Source organism: Glycine soja, chromosome 13, assembly GCF_004193775.1.
Source record: "Glycine soja cultivar W05 chromosome 13, ASM419377v2, whole genome shotgun sequence".
Classification (NCBI taxonomy): domain Eukaryota; kingdom Viridiplantae; phylum Streptophyta; class Magnoliopsida; order Fabales; family Fabaceae; genus Glycine; species Glycine soja.
This window is the reverse complement of record NC_041014.1, coordinates 21,574,700-21,593,704: the sequence shown is the minus strand read 5'-3', so window position 1 is coordinate 21,593,704 and position 19,005 is coordinate 21,574,700. Positions and strand designations below refer to the sequence as shown.

At 32.7% G+C, this 19,005-nt stretch overlaps 1 protein-coding gene across 1 annotated transcript; it reads right to left on the bottom strand.

Annotated features, from left to right (window-relative positions):
• Positions 1–2,415: 2,415 nt before the first annotated feature.
• On the bottom strand, positions 2,416–6,661 carry LOC114382761 (protein SMAX1-LIKE 4-like). The gene is made up of 3 exons (XM_028342363.1): positions 5,052–6,661; positions 4,216–4,423; positions 2,416–4,047 (listed from the first exon to the last, which is right to left on the bottom strand). Exons 1-3 carry the CDS (start codon positions 6,377–6,379, stop codon positions 2,557–2,559), a joined length of 3,027 nt encoding a protein of 1,008 aa, XP_028198164.1. The 5' UTR covers positions 6,380–6,661; the 3' UTR covers positions 2,416–2,556.
• Between the last annotated feature and the right edge of the window lie 12,344 nt (positions 6,662–19,005).

Sequence of the window (19,005 nt, the reverse complement as noted above, 5' to 3'; positions counted from 1 at the left end):
GGGGGGAGGAGGAAGGAGGAGGGGTAGAATAGGAATTTCATAACTGGGAGGTGGAGATGTGAATAAAGGTGGAGGTGCTAGGAAAATCATGGGCCATATTGTCTAGTCATGAAAAAAAATAGTAGACCAGTTGCTAGGTGCACCCAGCTTTATTACTGGTACACCCAGCATTCTAAGAAAATGACAAAATTACCCTTGCTTGGTTTTATTTTAAATTGGACCCAAAAGCAGAAGAAGCCACTATGATGGGTCGGAATATGTAGGCTAATGTCAATAAAAACTTGATTAAATGATTACACACTTTTTTCTCTTGGTATGTGTGGGTGGAGGGAGGGCAGTAACCAGACTTTCTCAACATTAATTAAAATAACCAAAACAAAGTATACCAACTCTACAGTCGTACGTAGTAATAATGATTTCAGGCTTATTGTGCTAATACCTTTTGATGTAGTATATAACTTCTATTCTTTTTTAAAAAACTTTGTAATTAAACGCATCATTGTGAACTTTTATTTCAATTGAAGACATTTGCTAGCTCTTTTAGAGCACTAATTAAAGCGAGGGACCCAAAACAATGAGGGTAGCCCTAACATGAAAAGAACCACACTAGAGTTCCTCGAAAGTAAACCTTAATCGGGGCCATACCTTTTTGAAGAATCTCAAAAACACTAACCAATCACAAATTCTTTGTTCATTTCCACATGGTGGAAGCTAGATTGGCAAGAAAGTGGCACCCAGATCAGAAGCATGTAAACAAAAGTGAAAACGTTAAACTCCCCAAATTTATTAGAATGATTCAGAAGAATGTTTGGCACATTCTTTTTAACAAAATAGTTTTCAAAACATTCTTTATTTTAGGATATAATTTATTTAATTATTATTTATCTAACAATAAAGAATGTGTAGAAAATTTCTTAATTTATATTGACTTAATACTTCGTAGGCAGGAATCTTCCATTATTCTTATACTTATGAAATTAAAAAAAATTATATGTTAATACTTAAGAGATGTCATTGCATAGAATTAATTTAATTTTATTAAGAATAAATTGTTCGAGTAATATTTGAGTTTGATCCTTAATAAAATTAATTATTGATCATATTTTACTTATTTTTTGATCTAATTTTGAATTAGTAAGAGTTCATTTCTTATAATAAATCGGAAGGTTAATGGGGATTAAGATCAAATATTCTTTTAAATATAATTTTGGTTTATCATCAATTATCACATTTAGAGATCTAATTTGATCTTTTAATTTATATTATTGCTATATTTCACACTCTTGGTATGTGTGATAATATAAAGTATGTTGATATCCTTTTCAAAATTAGTCCATCGTTTCATTTGAGTTTTTTTAGTGTCATTTTATAGACTATACATTATCAAGTTTCATAATCGTGTCTTATTTCCCCACATGAAAAATTTGTTAACACGATGGTCAATTATTATGAATATGTGTATAATGACAAGATATCATTTATGATCATTCACCGACCATAGAGTAACTTTACATAATTAAAACAGCAGAACACTCAAGTTCTTCTTTTTCTAAAACAATGTAAAATTTCACGATCATGACTTAAATGAAAACAATAAATCACTTTCATGCATAATGGTGTTCTAAGAAGAAAGAAAGGACACATTCCACCAGTCAAAGTAATGGTATACAGGTTTTTTTTGAAGATATAAATTGGATTGGACCCAGAAAGCGTCAATATTGTCTTGTAGCGGAGGCAGCTAGATTTCTCAATTGTTATTATTTATCGTTTAGATTCTCTTTGGTCGGGAGCATATATATCTTCATATGCATTTGTGCATGGAAGCCCTACATAATAATGATGAGTGTTCTTCGATTGAAGCACATGGAGGAAAATAGATTAACAAAGGGATAATGGAAATGCAAAACAGCTTAAAGGTAACACAACAACTTTGTGTCAATTTATTCTTCATTTTATATGTCCTCCTTTCATTTTAAAGCGAGAGAATGAAATGTTCACTTGTAGAGCCAATCATACAATGTAGCTAACATTTAAACATATATTCTAAATGCTAACTACTTATATGTCGATTTTGAAACTTCATTTGAAAGAAATCAAGCATGTAACATTTAATTCCTATGCCATATCATTAATTTTACAATCTTTATCTTCTCATTATATTAGGATTAGTTTGCCAAAAATTTATATTACCAAACTTTATCAAGTATTAAAATGACTTGATTTATATTATTTATATTTGACAAGATATTTTAGCTTTTAATCTTATTATAAAAACAACTGAAATGAAAGATTAATCTTTTCAAAATAAAATTAACGATGATTAGGAAAACTTAACAAAAGATTTAAGTTAAAAGACTAAAATAATAAAAGAAACTAAAATAAGTTAAAAATTCTCATAAATAAAAACCGCAGTGGTAGGAGTAAGAAATGATAAACATAATGGTTAAGAGAACGAAAACAAACCCATGCTACCACGAAAATTAGCAGTTACACAAACTATCCCATTTTACACCATGTGGACAATTTTACAAGAAGCCCTCTGGTACCCAAAATTGCTCACTCTATGAAGTAATTAACTTGGATACTCTTGGGCAGAGAAGAACTCATGAACCCACTATCCGATTTTCTATCTCCTTTACCCTCCCAAGAAAGTCTTAAAAGTATACCCTCCTTCCCTCCAAAGTTAACTGTTTCTAAACTGCTTTGAAAAACGTCTTTCAGCCATTTCTCAAACAAGCTGTTGGTAAAATAACCACACCCAACACTCACATCCTCAATCACCCTCTCATCTACACTTAAATTCTCCCAACATTGCTTCCCACAAACCTCCTCAAAAGACCCTTTGAACTTACACAGAAACAACTCTGCCATCTCTCTGTCCTTAACTGGATTTGTGTTAAACTCAAACCGGTTCACATTTGAGTCAAGAAACCCATTTTGGTTCAACGGATCAGCTATAGTTTCTCCAGTCAAATCACTTGAAATGGGGCTACTCTCTCCTGCTTTATCCTCTTCATCAGCTTTCATGTTCAGATCAAGAGTGTTAAAGCTTGTTTGTCTTGAAAACTGTTTCTTCTTGCTCCCTTGAGAACTGTTGGTGTTAGAAAACAAATCAAGTTCAGCTCTTCTCTTGTGGCCTAAACAAGGCTCCGCGATCCTGGTTGCCACAGATGGCGTCTCTGAGTTAGGCTTGGTTTCACTGACCTGCCACAACAACCTCATAACCAAGTTATCATTCTGCTCTTCATTGCTAGTGGATCCACATCCACCATTTGTCAATATGAATATTACTTGGCTTGAGTTCTCTTCTGTGAAATTTCCAAACTTTCCCTTTTCAAATCCATCTGAGAGGAATTTCTTGAACTGGGCATCAGCAAAGTCAACATTTTCTATTAGAATCACAAGCTGGTGGTGTGTCTTCAGTGCTCCTTCCAGCATTTCAGAAAATGGGGCTATTGAAGTCTCTCTCTTTAGCATGTCAAAGTGAAGGAGCACATCAGTTGAGCCAAAAACTGATTCTGCAATTGCAAGTGCCAACCTTCTTTTCCCAATGGTGTCATTGCCTTGCACAAGTAACCAAGTAATATTGTTATTTTGCTTTGCTGATTTGGAATCAATCAAGGCTTCTGCTATTGAAGGAACAGTCTCAGACTGCCATGGTACATTCTCCTGCAATAGTTTACAAATATGAGCTTGTTGCAGTGTTGTATCAGTTATATCCCCCACCGTCGACTCACCTGAACCACCATTGCCAAGAGCAAGAATAGTCTTTACTTTTTTACCGTCCATGCTCTCAAGGGAATCCAAGACTGGCTCTGTTGCTTCCCTTTTGTTGCCGAAATTGAACTCAATGATGCATAATTGTTGGCGCTGGAATCGAGGGACAAGTTTGGAAGTGGAGCCATGTGTGGCATTGTTGGCAAAGGATATAGAGCTTGGTGAATTATAACTGTTGTGGTTCCAGCTCCATTGGTTCTGAGGCTGTTTGCTTTGGTGGAGACAGTGGCATAGTCTATTCCATTTTCTTTTCAATTGGACTAATTCATCCTGAAGAATATTGGAAATATTATACATTATAAGCACTACAATTTTTCAAATCTCAACTAATAGGTACAAGAACATGCTTGTACCGAAGAAAGATAAAGCTATTGCAAAATCAAGTATTGGATAAACGGTAAACTTGGTTTTCACATTTTCCACTTAATAATTTGCTACCTTCTTAGAGTCTTCTGTGCTATGAGACTGAAGCCAGAGAGGCAACATTTTCTTTTGGTCGGGCCTGAGAAATTGGGCTTCTTTTTCATAATTGGAGGCACATTCCTCACAACAATTGAGCTTATTCTCCTGCTCCATGTTACCAAAGGGATTTGTTTCCGGCACATGAGATTGGTTATGCGAGACAATCATCTTTGAATGAAGGACACTGCAATTTGAGTTCAGAAACTCCATAAAGTTAACATCCAAAATCAAACAAATAGGCACTGTTGAGTTTAGCATGTGGCATTCCATTCTTATCACTTAATATCACGTTAGGTGTTCATTATTTCCTGTGGGTGCAATAAGACATATTTGCAAAAATATGTTACTCTTTTCCTTTTAGTAAAGTGTAGTTTTAGTTTCTACCACCCAATATCATGTGCATGCGTAAGAGGTAGGTTATATACGGACAAACTAAAGTGAGGCAGAAGCAGAAGCAGAAACAGAAAGGCTCTGCTTCACATCTGCCTTACCAACCAACCATGCTTTTCAGTTTTCACAATGGTTCTGGCATAGCTCAGTGACCGTACGCACTCCTCAACAAAAATGTAAAACAAATTAAGCTTTCAACAAACCATCATGCCTGGATAACTTTTATGTACTTATGTTTTCTTTTCCTCTTTTCTTTCTTTCTTTTCTATTTAAACTTTTGTAACATTTTATAAGTCATATGTGGAGATGTTTTTTTTTTTGCATTAAATCAAACAAATTAATGAAGACATGTTTTAGTCATTGGCATAGTGTTTTTATCATTAAATCAAATCAAACTAATTATTATTAAGCAAAAAGATTACCTGGGAGCATGAAGACTCAAGCCAAGTCCACCTGATGGAATAGGAACAGCCTGAAGAGCCCATTGCTTCTCAAGAGGGGGTTGCCTCATTTGACACCTCATGTATGTTTGATAGCTAGCAGTGGCCATGAGCCACACCTTAGCATTATTTGAGGTTCCACAATCAGAGAATAACTTCCCTATTTCTGAAACAAGATGATCAACAGGGTTATAACCAGAAACTTCTCCATTTGGGGATCCTTCCTCTTTCTCACTGAAACTTGCCTCCTTCACTGTCCACTTCAGGTCTCCAATATAAAAAATGCCACCCCCTCCTCCTCCTGAAGCAATGGATTCCACCTTCCTTTTGAGTTCCAAGAGTTTCATTTCAACTTCATCTCTCTTCATGCAACTCAATGAATCATGTGAAATTTGGAATTTGATAAAATGGGTTGACTTTAACTCATCAGGCACTTCTGACCTTTCTAGCCTCCCCATTAGCTCTGCCACAAGGCCTTCAGTTAATGACAGTGAGTCACCAACAATCACGGTGTTCTTTTTCTTCTTCCTCAAGAGGATATCCAGAACAAGCCTGACATCATCCTTACTAGAAGAAGCTGCACCAGTGATGGAACACACTGGTGAATTATTCTTTGGTGGAGAAAACAGAAGTGAAGGGTGGAACTCAGAAGATGCATAAGAAGTTAAGTAATGATGAGGGTGTCTGAAATTGGTAGGGTTGGTGGCTGTTTCCCTATGGTTGTTGTTCTCACTGGCAGAAGGTGAACAAGGAGAAGAGAACACACCACCAGAACTATTGTAACACTGGAAAACAGAATGAGGTGAAGAGTCCTCTATGTTGTTCTTAACAGCAGTGCTGGAGAAGCCAGCCTCTCTCATAACCCTGCTAACACTAGGGTCATCAAGGATTGATATGATGAGGTGTTCCAGCTCAACCTTGATGGTGAGCAGAGGCTGTTGCTGCTGGTGCTCAATGCAGCCCCTTCTCTGGTGAGCCTGAGCTCTCTTCAATGCAGCAATGAGAGCATTGGAGAGAGAAGGCTGAGTGTGGATCAAAGGAGAAGGTGTTGTTTGGAGCCTGTTGAGGGCAACATTGAAGCACAACTCAAGGGCCCTGCATTGAAGAGGATGATGAGAAGTTTGGTGAGGCTGAGACTTGAGGCAAGCCCTTCTCAAGGAACTGCCTCTAAGGCTTAGCAAAGTGGCAGCCACATGCAGAGGAGTGAGCTGTGCATGGCCCCTCCTCCGAGCCAACCCCAGAGAGTGCTTCAACACTGAAGCAGCCTCAGCTGTGAGGGTCTGCTGTAATGCACAAACTCCTGAGCGCATCACTTGACCAAACACCACCCCCCTCACCACCCTTTTTTGTTAATTACTACTGAACCTTAGTTTTCTTCTTCTTATCCTTCTCTTTCTCTCCTAACACCACCCTCTCCTTCTCTCTTTATATATGACTTTGGAACTTGGAAGCTTTTTTTGGTTTATACCCAAAGGAACGTGGAACTTATAACTGAAAGGTTTTGTTTCAAGGATGGAAGAAGTGGAAGCTAAAACAAAAACACACACTGCAGAGAGAAAGCTCTATAGTGAGAGTCGTTAGGCTTTAGAAATATATACCTGAACTATGCCTCACCGCCTTCTTTATACTTCTTGTCACTCATCATTTTTATTCTTTTCTTTTTCTTTAATTCTCTCTTTTGGTTTTAGTTTAAAGAGGCAGCTTTTTCTTGTCTTTATTTATTATTTCCACTAATTCACGGTCTACCCTCACTCTCTAGCTAGTCCCTCCCTCTAGTTTACAGTTATCGCTGTAATATTCTGAGAGTATTTGTTTTCTAGTTTCTGATGTGCCGTGACATGTATCTGTCATTCTGTTGTATTAATTAGAAGCAAGCAATTCAATAGTCGTTTTGGTGTTTTTAATATATATTTGTATAGTCTGAGCTGCTTCATGCAGTGTATACAAATAATAATAATGTAACTTAATTATATATATATATATATATATATGAGTTGGAGTTAGTCTAAATTACTTATTATCGAACATCTTTAAGCAATAACTTTTTTATACTTAACTAGTGATTTAACAACTTAGTGAAAATTATGTAACATTGTGTATTGTGAGGAGCATTACGATCATGCATTTATAAAAGTATGAAAAAGTGAGACATCAGTCATCTTAGGCTACTCATGTATATATCTGCTGGCTGCAACATCAATGTGCATGCATTTTTTTTTTATCATGGCCAATCCTTATTAATTGTCATAATACAAAAGGCCATACGAACTATGTTTCCGGGATTAAATTGTTGTGTTATTTTCTGCTACAATATTTATAAATAAATGAAGTAGCATAGGAATAGAGATTGCAGTGATGTGGACCCGAAATTCAAAATTTTTACTCGGCCTCATAGAGCTTCCCACCCTTTTCCACATCATCTTTTGAATAGACAGACAAGGCCAGCAGATATTCAAAAAAAGTTACTAAAGGGAAAAGAAGCCAGTGGGATGAAAGATTTTCTTTTTTATTTTCTTTTAAAAAAGCAAAAGCGGTAAATTGCGTTTTTTTTTCTTTCTTTTTAACATTTTTTTTTCAATTGTATATAGAGTAGACATGGATATAGGTTATGTTAGGCTTACTCTTTGGCCTCCTTCAAATTACATTTATCCAGATAAACTTAATTTAGTGTTATGTTTAAGCTATGTTTGAATAAAAGTTGAAAAAATACTTTTAAAAATCCCAATACATTTCCGAATTTTAATGCATAAAATAAATAAAAAATATTGTTTTAAGTGAAAGTACTTCAAAGTTTTCCAACTAAAATTAAACATACATCAACTTAGGATATTTATAGTAAAAGATACAAAGAATAGCCTTCTTCAAAAGTGCAACCAAAAAATACATTCAGAACATTTATCTAAACATACATTTGTGTAGTGTATTTAGAAATTTATTGAAAATGAAAGAATCATTTTTAAGAAGTGAAATTTTTTAAAAAATCACATCCAAAACATGAAATCAAATACACTATTATAGCGATTTTGGTTCAGCATTTTGGGGCCTTTGACGTGCATAAATAAGACGCTATCAAGACCTGCTTCTGCGTATTTTATGGGTCAGACGAGGTGAGAGAGTATCTGATCCACGTTGATTAAATGTTTCGAAACATGCACTTAATGTCCTACAAAAGTAAGTTTACATAATTTGTTTAACTTAAAACAACATTGTATTAAAGTTATTTTTCCAAACTCATTACACCTGATAAAATTCACTCAAACTTAACATGCACATAGGTTATAGATTGTTGAATTGCACAGCTTCGATGTTAGCTATCTAGATTGATTGGGGTGGTCTCTCTTTTCACGCCAATCCTCGCAGAGAGACAGTATTTTATTCCCCAACAACTACCCAAAAAGCAACCCTCTGTTAGCATTATTGGTTCTTTTTCAGCCTCACTTCTCTCTCTTCCTGCAAACTGCAATCACCTTTTGTCTTAATCTCATCTCCCATTCCAACTACCCACTTAAACAAACCTTTTGAGTTGCCAAATAAAGGAAGCAAAGCAAAACTGATCTGTATTCCGTACTGTTATAAAAACTTGTAATGGACAGCCATTTGTTTTCTCGTTTCGTTTATTCCAAGCTCGCACTATATATATATGTCTCCATTTTGTGGTTTCTTGAAAACCCTGAAGGCATGCATGTTCTGCAACAGTTTAAATATCAACTTTTAGTAGTGTAACCATTTTACTACTTTCGTCTAATATAATTATCTCCACTCCATCTAATTAAGTTTGTCTTTTCTCTCTTGCTTTCGTAACTGAACTCTTTCTTTTCTAGGTTTTATTTTTATCTATATATACTTAGACTAGATTCTTATCCAGACGTATGAAAGGTATATTTGATAAGGTAGGATCTCGAGATTATACATATATATCACATGCACCCTAGAGGACATGCACTGTATATACACTTATATGAGGACACTGTATATATACTTATATATAGGATTAGAGAGAGGGAATAAAAACCAACGGAAATATGATAAATATCATGGATGATGTAAGGAAGAAAGAAGAGAGAAATAAAAAAGTGTGAAAAAATTAAGACTCAGTTTGTTAATTTGCAAAGAAAGAGAGTAAAAAAAATCATAAAATAAGATGAAATTTACATTTTTATACTATATTTTAATTCAGAATTTTCATTTATTTATTTCTTTTCACTCTACGGACTTAAGGTTGTACTGTTTGAATTACTAATCCATATATATAAATGAATGTAAGTTTGCAATTTCATCTTTCGGAACTACATTACTGGGTCTTTGTGACGTCTTCCCATGCAAAATAGTAACTAAGAAAGCAGGGTTAGACATAACTTTGACCAACTGTACATGAAGGAAGCATATGGGACCGAACGTAGTCACCTTAATTTGACCCTTGCAAGATTCGAAGCATGATTCGTATGATAAGAAAAATTAATCATTATAACCTTTACTTTTAAGTTAATAATTCCTAAAAGAAAATGAAAGAAGATAACAAATCTTAAAAAGGACTAGGGCCTAGAGGGAGAGCTTCATCTTGGAAGTAATACATCGCGCGAATTCCAAGACTACGATCTGTTCAAGAGTTTAAGGTAGATTGAAGAAAAAGGAAACAAAAGGAGCAAAAAATAAAAATGGAAGCATAATATTCTAATTGTGTAACTTCCTTACTCTATAGTGCACTAAAAAGAAGAAGGGGCGGAAAATCCGTTAATAAGGCCTATACAACTGAGAAGTGTTTCCGTTGGAAGTTCGTGGAATGGAAAGTACATAAAAAATTGTAAAGCTTCAAAGTACGATTGGAATAATGAATACTCAAATTTAAAAATTGGGTACCAAAAACAGGTGGAACGTTAACCGGTAGATAAATGTATTTTATTGAACGATCTAGATATTAGGGTAATTATAGGTTGTCTTATAATTTATGTACAATTGCAAATTAATCCCCTTGTAAATAGAATAATGTGGACATTTTTGCAAAAATTACACCATTTTTGTCTTTAATTTCCCTCTTTTTTGATTGATTTTCACTAATTGGCTTCCAAATAGGATTTCTGTTACTAATGGAGTCATAACCTCGTGTGACCTTCCTAGTGGTAATTAAGGAATGCAATGCAACCTCCGAAAAAGAGCGCATCACATTTCCAAAGACAACCTGTAATAATGTTACTTAAACCAGCTTATGTTACCTTTTTATGTAATTAATGGAAGGACTGAATCAATATTTGAAAGTTAGGCAACGTTCAGTAATAGGCAATTTTTTAGTTGTGTACGCTACACAATTTTTCTGCTTGTGCACCCTAAATAAGCATTCCCCCCCTTTAATTTGTTTTTCTCTCCAAATTCAATGTATTATATTTGTTTTTCGTTTTTCATTTACAACATACTAGATGAGACAATAATTATGAAAAAGATATATAAAGAAACAGTTCCTCTGGAACGTACGATTAAACTTTTGAGGTTAATTAACATTAAGCGTCTCTTTTGCAGTCAAAGTCACAGATATGTATCACGTATCACTTAGGTTATTACTTAATTTGTAAAAGGCTAATTTATCGAATATATCTACCTAACTGATACCTGTGACTCTTGTGTACACTTATCATCACAGGATTGGATGCTTCGTCAGTATATATAAGATAGCATGAGAGTAAAAAAGACTTTATTTACATGAGAGAGGAAAAAATAATTTTTGGTCATTATGTTTTATAATGAATAATTAAGATTATAAACACAAAATATTAATTTTTTAAATGATTATAGAACTTATAATATTTGATCTACACTATTTATCTGACTATTATATGAAAGTATATTTTAAAACATAAATAAATGTCGACTATAAAATTATATGTGAATGCTTAAATTATTTAAAATTTAATATGTGTAATAATCAAGTTTATACCACATGAATCAACCGAGAGATATGTTTTGTTAAATGAATGTTATATTATCATATATCACTTCATAGATTAAGTTTTCCTTCTTTTGCGGGGGTGGGGATATGGGGGCACCTGTGTTCTCTGAGCAGTCTATATATCTTGTTCCGATTAAAGACAAAGCACCACTAAGTAGGTAATAATGAGAGCTAGCAGGGCTCACTGATCATTTTGGGGTCATCAATGGCCAACCCTTTAACAAAACAAAAAGGATGGTTTTGATTGAAAGGGAGTGCTCAAATCATTGGAACATTATAATTTTAAAGTTTGAAAAGTGAGGAAGACAATTAATAGGATTTCTCCAGTTGGAAGACAAGGATCCCTTTTTATGTATTAATTGCGAATGTGAAGTTCACTCATCATCGTCATAGAAAATTAATGAATCCTGCTACTCAATCGAATGATTTGGTTTGCATGTTTACCAACAGATTTTCAACAAAGCCTGAAAGTAAACCAAGGGTTCATTAACTTAGACAGATCAGGCCCACGTGTATTACAAAGGGCTTAATTGACTATCGAGTAATTAAAACGTTTTACCACAAAATACATGATTAGCTAGGCAGATTAAATATGAATTGAGCAATTACACATTTGATTTAGAATTTACAGTTGCACAGCTTTTATTGTGAAAAGGGTCATTATTCTCACATTTTTTTCTAAAAAGAAAGGAAAAATGCAGTACTAGCGTGTGATGACCTGACAGCTCCTAGGGTTACGTAGTACTTATTCACAGCTAGGAGCACCTATAGCTTAGTTAATTTGATAGAAAAGACAAGCTCATATGTACTTTCATTAAACTAAACCACGAGTGGTAATTTTTCTTGTCATGATATAGTTTGGTTTACCTAAAATATTAATCTATTCGAGTAACTGATCCGGTGTACAATCCTTTGGATACACTTGCCAAGATCAAAGGAATAAGAGAAAAGTATTTGAGTAGCTGAAATATATCAAGAGCAGTTAATTAGAATAAGTTAGTATAATTAGCTAAGTTTTATTTCTTATACGAAGTTATCGATTACGGTTCGGATCCATATTTCATGAGATATGCATGCATGATATTGGTTATCAGAAATTCAGAATGCTTTATATGGTATTTTAACCAAAAACACTGCAAAAGTAAAAGGTACTGTTACTCGATAAAGGATTTTTTTTTTTAGATCTTAGATATTTGGAGGTTATATTAGGTTCTGATTAAGTTAGGTTAGGTCATTCTTATTTTTTGAACTGAAATCTCATTAAGTAAAATTAACTAATTAATAGCATGTTTGATTCCACGTTTGAAACCATAAAACGTGGATCCAAACTCATTGTAACGTGATTTTATCAATTTAGAGATGTTTGGAAACAAATTTCAGACTTGAGTCCAAATGAAAAACGTGAGTTCAACTAATTTGAAGAAGAAATACTAGCTTCTGCATCCGTTCAGAATCGTTTTTGTGTTTAATTAATATGTTAGGTTCTCATTTTTATCCTCCTCTCTCTATACTCACCGAATACTACACTTTATTTCTTTCTTCGTCCCTCATCTCTCACCAGTCAGCTCTGCTCTCATTTCTCACGGATAATGCAATGCTCTCATTTGGTTTTTTAATTGCAAATATTAATGCAGTGAGTTATTTTGATTATATCAAACCTTCTGATCTTTTTCTTAGTGATAATAATCAATACGTCTTATTGATTTCAATTAAGTTTCATTTTGTAAATATTTTAATTATTAATTTTACTGTAAAAAATATTACAAACTTAACTATTTTTAGTAGTTGTAAGTTCACGTTTATCAAGATCAAAATTTGAAAAACATAAGATTAGAGGGACTACAATATCACTAAAATATCAATATAAAAATAAATAATAAATAATAATAATACATTAGACATGTATAAACAATTAAAATTTATTTTAGTAATTACATGTTCAAAATCAATTTTGATTAAAAAGTCAATTTTTGATATTTGTTATTCAAACAAAAATCACATTATTTTATAATTAATTTTAATCATAATCAATTCTGTAAAATTAATTTTATTCAAAATCATTTTTATTAAGATAAATCCAAACACGTCCTTAAGTCTCTTATTGATCTTTCAGAATGGGAACGTGAGTAAAAGGAAGAAACAGATGGTGAGATAAAGGAAACGTAGGTGGGACCTACAGAGAGAAGGAGAGTGGAACCCACAAGTTGCATAGGGCGTCTCAGAGCCTTTGATTCTCATGAGATGTATACTTCTCTGATCTCCAGAAGTAACCAAATTCCCAGTCATTCCTGACTCAAAAAGTTATTATATAGAGATTTTTAGGAGAGGTGAAAAGAAGACCTAGCGTGCAACTTTATACAAATATTGCCAGCACCACATCGATCCTATCCTGTAATATATATTATTATATGCTCTTGTAGATGATAGTAGAGATGATGAGACTGGGGGGTTCATGGATTATATACTGAAATATAGTTTTTTTTAATAGATTTAATTTAATTACATTGTTTTTTATTATTATTTAAACAAATTCCAATCCCTCTTCGAATGCATAAACTTTCAATTTTCATCTATGGAGTCTGAGTGTCTTTTTGTTATTTAAATGTATTTACTGTTAACTTCACATTATATTTTAACTAAAATTTTAAAATTTAAGTTTATGAATGTTTTTATTATGTTCATCAATTTTCTTATTGTTATTTAATGTGGGACTAGACATTCATAACACTCCAACCATTTATATTTAATTAAGCTTTATAAAAAAAATTAACTATTAATTCTTTACCTTCGGTGATCGTGACAAATAGACTTCAATTTAATTTCCTTTATACTCTCCTGACTACAATTATATTTCACTAGGTTATATGCTTTTTTCATTAATACATATGTATGTTTTCCTCAGCGGAATATACAATTCTTAAAATAACATGTTGTTTTTTGTTTTTTTATGGCATTATAGGTTTGTGATGTCAGGCGACACAATGATTAACCTGACATTCGAAAAAGGCTTACGATAAGTTATACATGCATGTTCTATATTCTCATAATGAGCTCGTAAATCAGTTCATCGTAAGCTCAAACCAACTCAAAGATGAACGAATATGCAGTTATGCAAGTAAATAAATATTTTAACGAAGTATATCATACAAGGACAAAGAAAGTGTCTAAGTTATTCTGTCTTATAAAATTCACCAATATTGTGAGATTGAGGTTGAGAAATCAAATGATCCAAGTAATGAGATTAAAGCTTGCAACTTTGGTAGAAAACCATACAGGGTGAATCGAAAGTGAAAGTGAAGTAAATGAGAAAGGAGGAGGAAGCTTTTGTTACTGAAATCTAAGAGACTGATTAAAGCAAATGACCGTAGTATAAAGCAAAGAAAGAAAAAGGGAAGAGCAGAAAAGGGAAGGTCATGAAAGTAAGTTCCTTTCTTTCTCTGCTCATCTTTCTATATTGCATCCAAAACGATGACAACCTAAACCACATCATTGCCACCACACTCTCTTTGTTCACTAATCCCCATAAAAATGTCATGGATCCCTTTCTTGCTTTCTCTTTTGTTTTATCACATATGTATTGGAGACACTACTTTCGCTAAAGAATACATAGATAAATCAACAAATTAAAGCAGTTATATTTAATTACAAAAGCTGTCTCGAATTAAAAATAGAAAGATTTCTTGGTGAAAATGAAACACGCCTCTAGATGGTTGAAGATGTTTTTCCTTATTGTCTCAACCCCTATATATGAACATAATATAAAAAGGCATTCTATGGCACCTAATGTATAAATTTCGAGTTAAGTAACCCTGCTGATGAAGCCTTACTTTCTGATTGATCAATTTTAGCTAGTCAAGTTATTTTCAAGGGATTATATAGTTATTATGACATTATGTACATGATGGATATTAGTTAGTATGAATTGACATTATTCTTTCATAAGAAGTGATAAGTTCTTTTTTAAGTTTTACTTCATTTGTCAATAAAAGTTGATTCTATTTGTAAGGATTAGACTCATAAAGACATGAGTTTGAATTTTGAATTTTGAATTTTATTGTTAACATGGACAATTTATAAGTATCTCTGTAAATATTTTTGAGATCTAATTTATCTAAAAATTTTTTGAAAAAAAAAAGTTTTACATAATTTGTTTTAATTACATTTTGTGTCATTACTATGGTTAATTGCATGCTTTAGTGTATGAGAAATCATGAAAGGACAATCAAGTTATGGTTTTTTACTTTTTTTTAGAGAGCCAAGTTAAATAACAATAATTTAAACGTCATTATTTAATTTGGATGAGAGAAAAAATGAGAATGGAGATGATAAGTTTCAATGTTTTATGTGATGAAATATTATGTGTGACATGATTGGGTGAATCTAAGTAAAAGATATGCTCAATTGTTTTCATCAGAGATATTTGGTGCATTCACAGTTGATATAAGTATGAACTAATAAGGGGATGTAATTCATATGGTAGAGCATTCGCTTTGCATGCGAGACACGCAGAGTTAATTTTATCTTCTTTTTTCATGTTTTTGTCATAGATGAATTCAAAACTTTCTTTATGGAAGGGTCTTCTTTGGTAGGTTCTAGCTGACTGAATTTTTTGGTGTATGTGGGTTTGAGAACGTAAAAATATTTATAAAAGACACTTCGCTAAGTCAGGATTCAATTCAGAATTACTGGTGATATATAATGAATATTTTAAAATGAATCATTTCTCTTATGTGGGAGATTCATTCTTTTTTTTAATGACGGCTTGGGGTATATGGACCTTTACGTCCTGACTAGTTGAGTAATACAGTTCCTAATCATATTTAGACATTTTTATTCAAATAATTATTCTTAAGTAAGTTTATTAATAATAATCACAATCAAATGATCCTTGTCATATGTTGAGAGTAGAAACATACTATACAAAATATATGAATACATGATCCAGAGAATATTTGATTTGGTTGTATCACGTGTACTTTCAATCTGACCAAATACTTTATCCGGTATAATTCATTTTATAAACATAAATTCCAAAGGGGAGACAGTCACATGGCTTGAATACATCACAATCCACTGGTGACTGGTCCCAAGTCAAAACTATATATTGGCTTTACCCGTTGTTGTTTCTGTATCTGTACACCTGCATGACAAAGTAATGCAATTAATAATTCCTAATCGCGCTCTCGCCACATTTTGTTTTCTTCAGTTGCTTACTGTCTCTTTGTGCACTAAACTAGACGTCATCTTTTCATTTCCCTAAACTAAATTTTTTGCAAGGTTTACTTAAATATTTAGTTCTTAAAAAATTGTGATTTTTCATTTCATGTTTTTTTCCTTCAAAATAGATCCCTATAAAGCATTTTTATCATCAGATGATCCTTTTTTTTTTCATTTTATTTTAGTACTTCTAAATTTCATAAATTTTCTATTTGGTTCATCTGAAATCTGAATGGAAGACTATATATATAAACGGGAAATATGTAATACTATTTAATAGGAATAAATATAAAAGTTGTAATATTTAAAGGAATCAGACGGAAGAAAGGTTTATAATATTTAAAAGAATCATAGGAGAAACAAAAGGTATTGAAATATTATTTGATAAAGAAGTATTTTTTTTTAAGATCTCATTTAAAAAAAATTAAAAATAAAAGAACAAATTTTTCAAGAACCAAAAACTTAATTAAACCTTTTTCATGCAATGAAAATAAAAATTGAACCTTTTTCCTACACCTTTGTAAAAACTTGCCATGGACATTTTTATCATTTATGAATCTGTTCACTGTTCTATCTTTTGTTTCCTCTATTATATTCTCGAGTTAGACACACTGTCTTATACACAATCCCAACCTGATTGTATTAAAAATACACAATCCCAAATTTCTGGCAACAGTACGATAATTATTGAGCAACATCATACTTTGAAAACGAATCAACAGCAGCCTAGTGGTTTTATTCTCTTTACGGTATCCCTTTTGCAACCTTTTGGTCTGACACTTAGACAAAAAAATTGTAGCACAAAGATGGTCACACATAAGTATATGTATGTCCTCATATTGATAATTGATGTACATAAAGCTTTCTCTGGGCTCAGTTGCCCATAACATTGATTGATAGACAAATTGGCAGGAATCGGGTAGTAGCACTTCAATAGCATATATATGAGAAAAAAACACGAGAACAAAACAAAAGCCTAGCTATGCCATCTATATCTATATAAGGTAACAAAATAGGTCAGGGACTACTCAGAACAAACAAATTCTGCATGTTTGTTTCTGCTGGGCTGAAAATAGACCTTTCAAAAACATCACTTGTTCCTTCAGAAAATAATGCATTTGTGTTTTACAGAATGCTGGTTAATGAATAGACCTCTCACTATAACTGCTTTGCTCTTCTTGAACATTATATTCTATTCATCTACACACTGAACATTACCCTCCTTTTCCCTACCTTTATAGCAATTAAGCGTGCCCTTCACCTTCAACTTCAACTTCAGCATGCATGAGCATAAAATAACATTTACTTTTCATTTTTCACTCTCACATTTACCATTTACAGTATTAGGTATGGGGCCACTGGGGCACGAGCCTGAGATTATCAGCTTCCTATAGTTGGATCTTAACTCAAGGACCACGGATGAGATTTTGTAGTCAAATTCAAAAAAAAAGTGTTCTAGTTTACCTCAACTTTGGTGAGTGGTAAATGTTTTTTACATTAACTTTTTTGCCCATTTTATCCACGTACACCATTTTTTTGGTTGGAACCATAGTTCATATTCGTGTGCATTTTTTATAATACCGAACTTGTTTTGAGATTATTTTTTTTAAATATAATCCAATTCAATTTAAACTCATCTTTAAATAAAATTAAAATCATTCCCAATCAAGTTTATAAACGTTTATCTAAAAACACACCTAAAAAGGAAGAATGCAAATGACACCACCAAGTTTTTGCTAAAATTTGATATCACGAGGTAAGTAAATAAAATATCACATTCTTAGTGCAAAGAAAGAAAGAAAGAATCTAAAAACCAGGCACAGTATCATAAAGGTACAGCTAAATGTGATAGAAGTAGGAAAAAGGAAATGATTGAGTTGATATATATCCACTTCTAATAATTGGTGACTTCTCTGGTACCTTTCGAATTTGGAAGGGTTCTAGTGCTCTTTTTAGTTGGCCTTGGCCCATATTTTTTGTCACCAATATAAAATTTATCAACATCATTATCCTATTGGTCTTAATTTATATATGTTTTAGTAATAAGGGTTTAGTGAGTTTTAATTTTTCTTAATGAACCTAAAAGATCATTCTGAAAGTGAGAGGAGAAGCAAGAAGAGGGAAAGATTGAGAGAGCAAACAGAGACAAGAGTGAGGACTTGACACAGACTAACAAGGAAATGATTGAAAGAAAGAGAATTTTGTTGGTTATGATGATATTTATAGACTAATTTTGTTGATGACTAAGAGTAATTTCTGCTAAAAATATTAGCTAGTCATCTTTATTGGGGTTTCTGAATCCCCTCCCAATTATGTTTTTTCCATTCACATTTAAGTTATTGATTGTGTCTTAATATAAGGTTAAGAAATGATGGTTATTGTGAGGCAATATTCTAGAATTAAATAAATACATTCCTTTTCACTTTATTCATCTGGTTATATCAGCAACACTTCAAGCTTGCCTAACCTTGTTGGGGCAAGTTTATTTTATCAGAACTTTTGACAGTATATAATTGATATGCAAATGGTAAATCAACCAAGAAGTCACTCATACACAGTAGAGAATAATAATAATAAAAAAAAAACTCATGCACAGTCAGAAGACTTGGTTGAACCACAAGAACAAGCATCAGGGAACATATTTGTAGGCATCCCATTAAAAATTAAGTAAATAGAATTAGTATGAATTATCTTTTTCATAGACAGTGCTACTCAACTAAGTTAAATCTCTAAAGCATTAATATCAGAAACTTTTTAATTAAAAGAGCCACGAAATTTGAA

What these genes read in the sequence shown, in the direction of transcription:
- LOC114382761 (XM_028342363.1), bottom strand. Translation starts at nt 6,379, where the DNA reads ATGCGCTCAGGAGTTTGTGCATTACAGCAGACCCTCACAGCTGAGGCT. An exon ending in TTGAGTCTTCATGCTCCCAG is followed by an intron (nt 4,424 to 5,051) that starts GTAATCTTTTTG and finishes CTCAAATTGCAG; the next exon opens with TGTCCTTCATTCAAAGATGA. An exon ending in GCACAGAAGACTCTAAGAAG is followed by an intron (nt 4,048 to 4,215) that starts GTAGCAAATTAT and finishes AATATTCTTCAG; the next exon opens with GATGAATTAGTCCAATTGAA.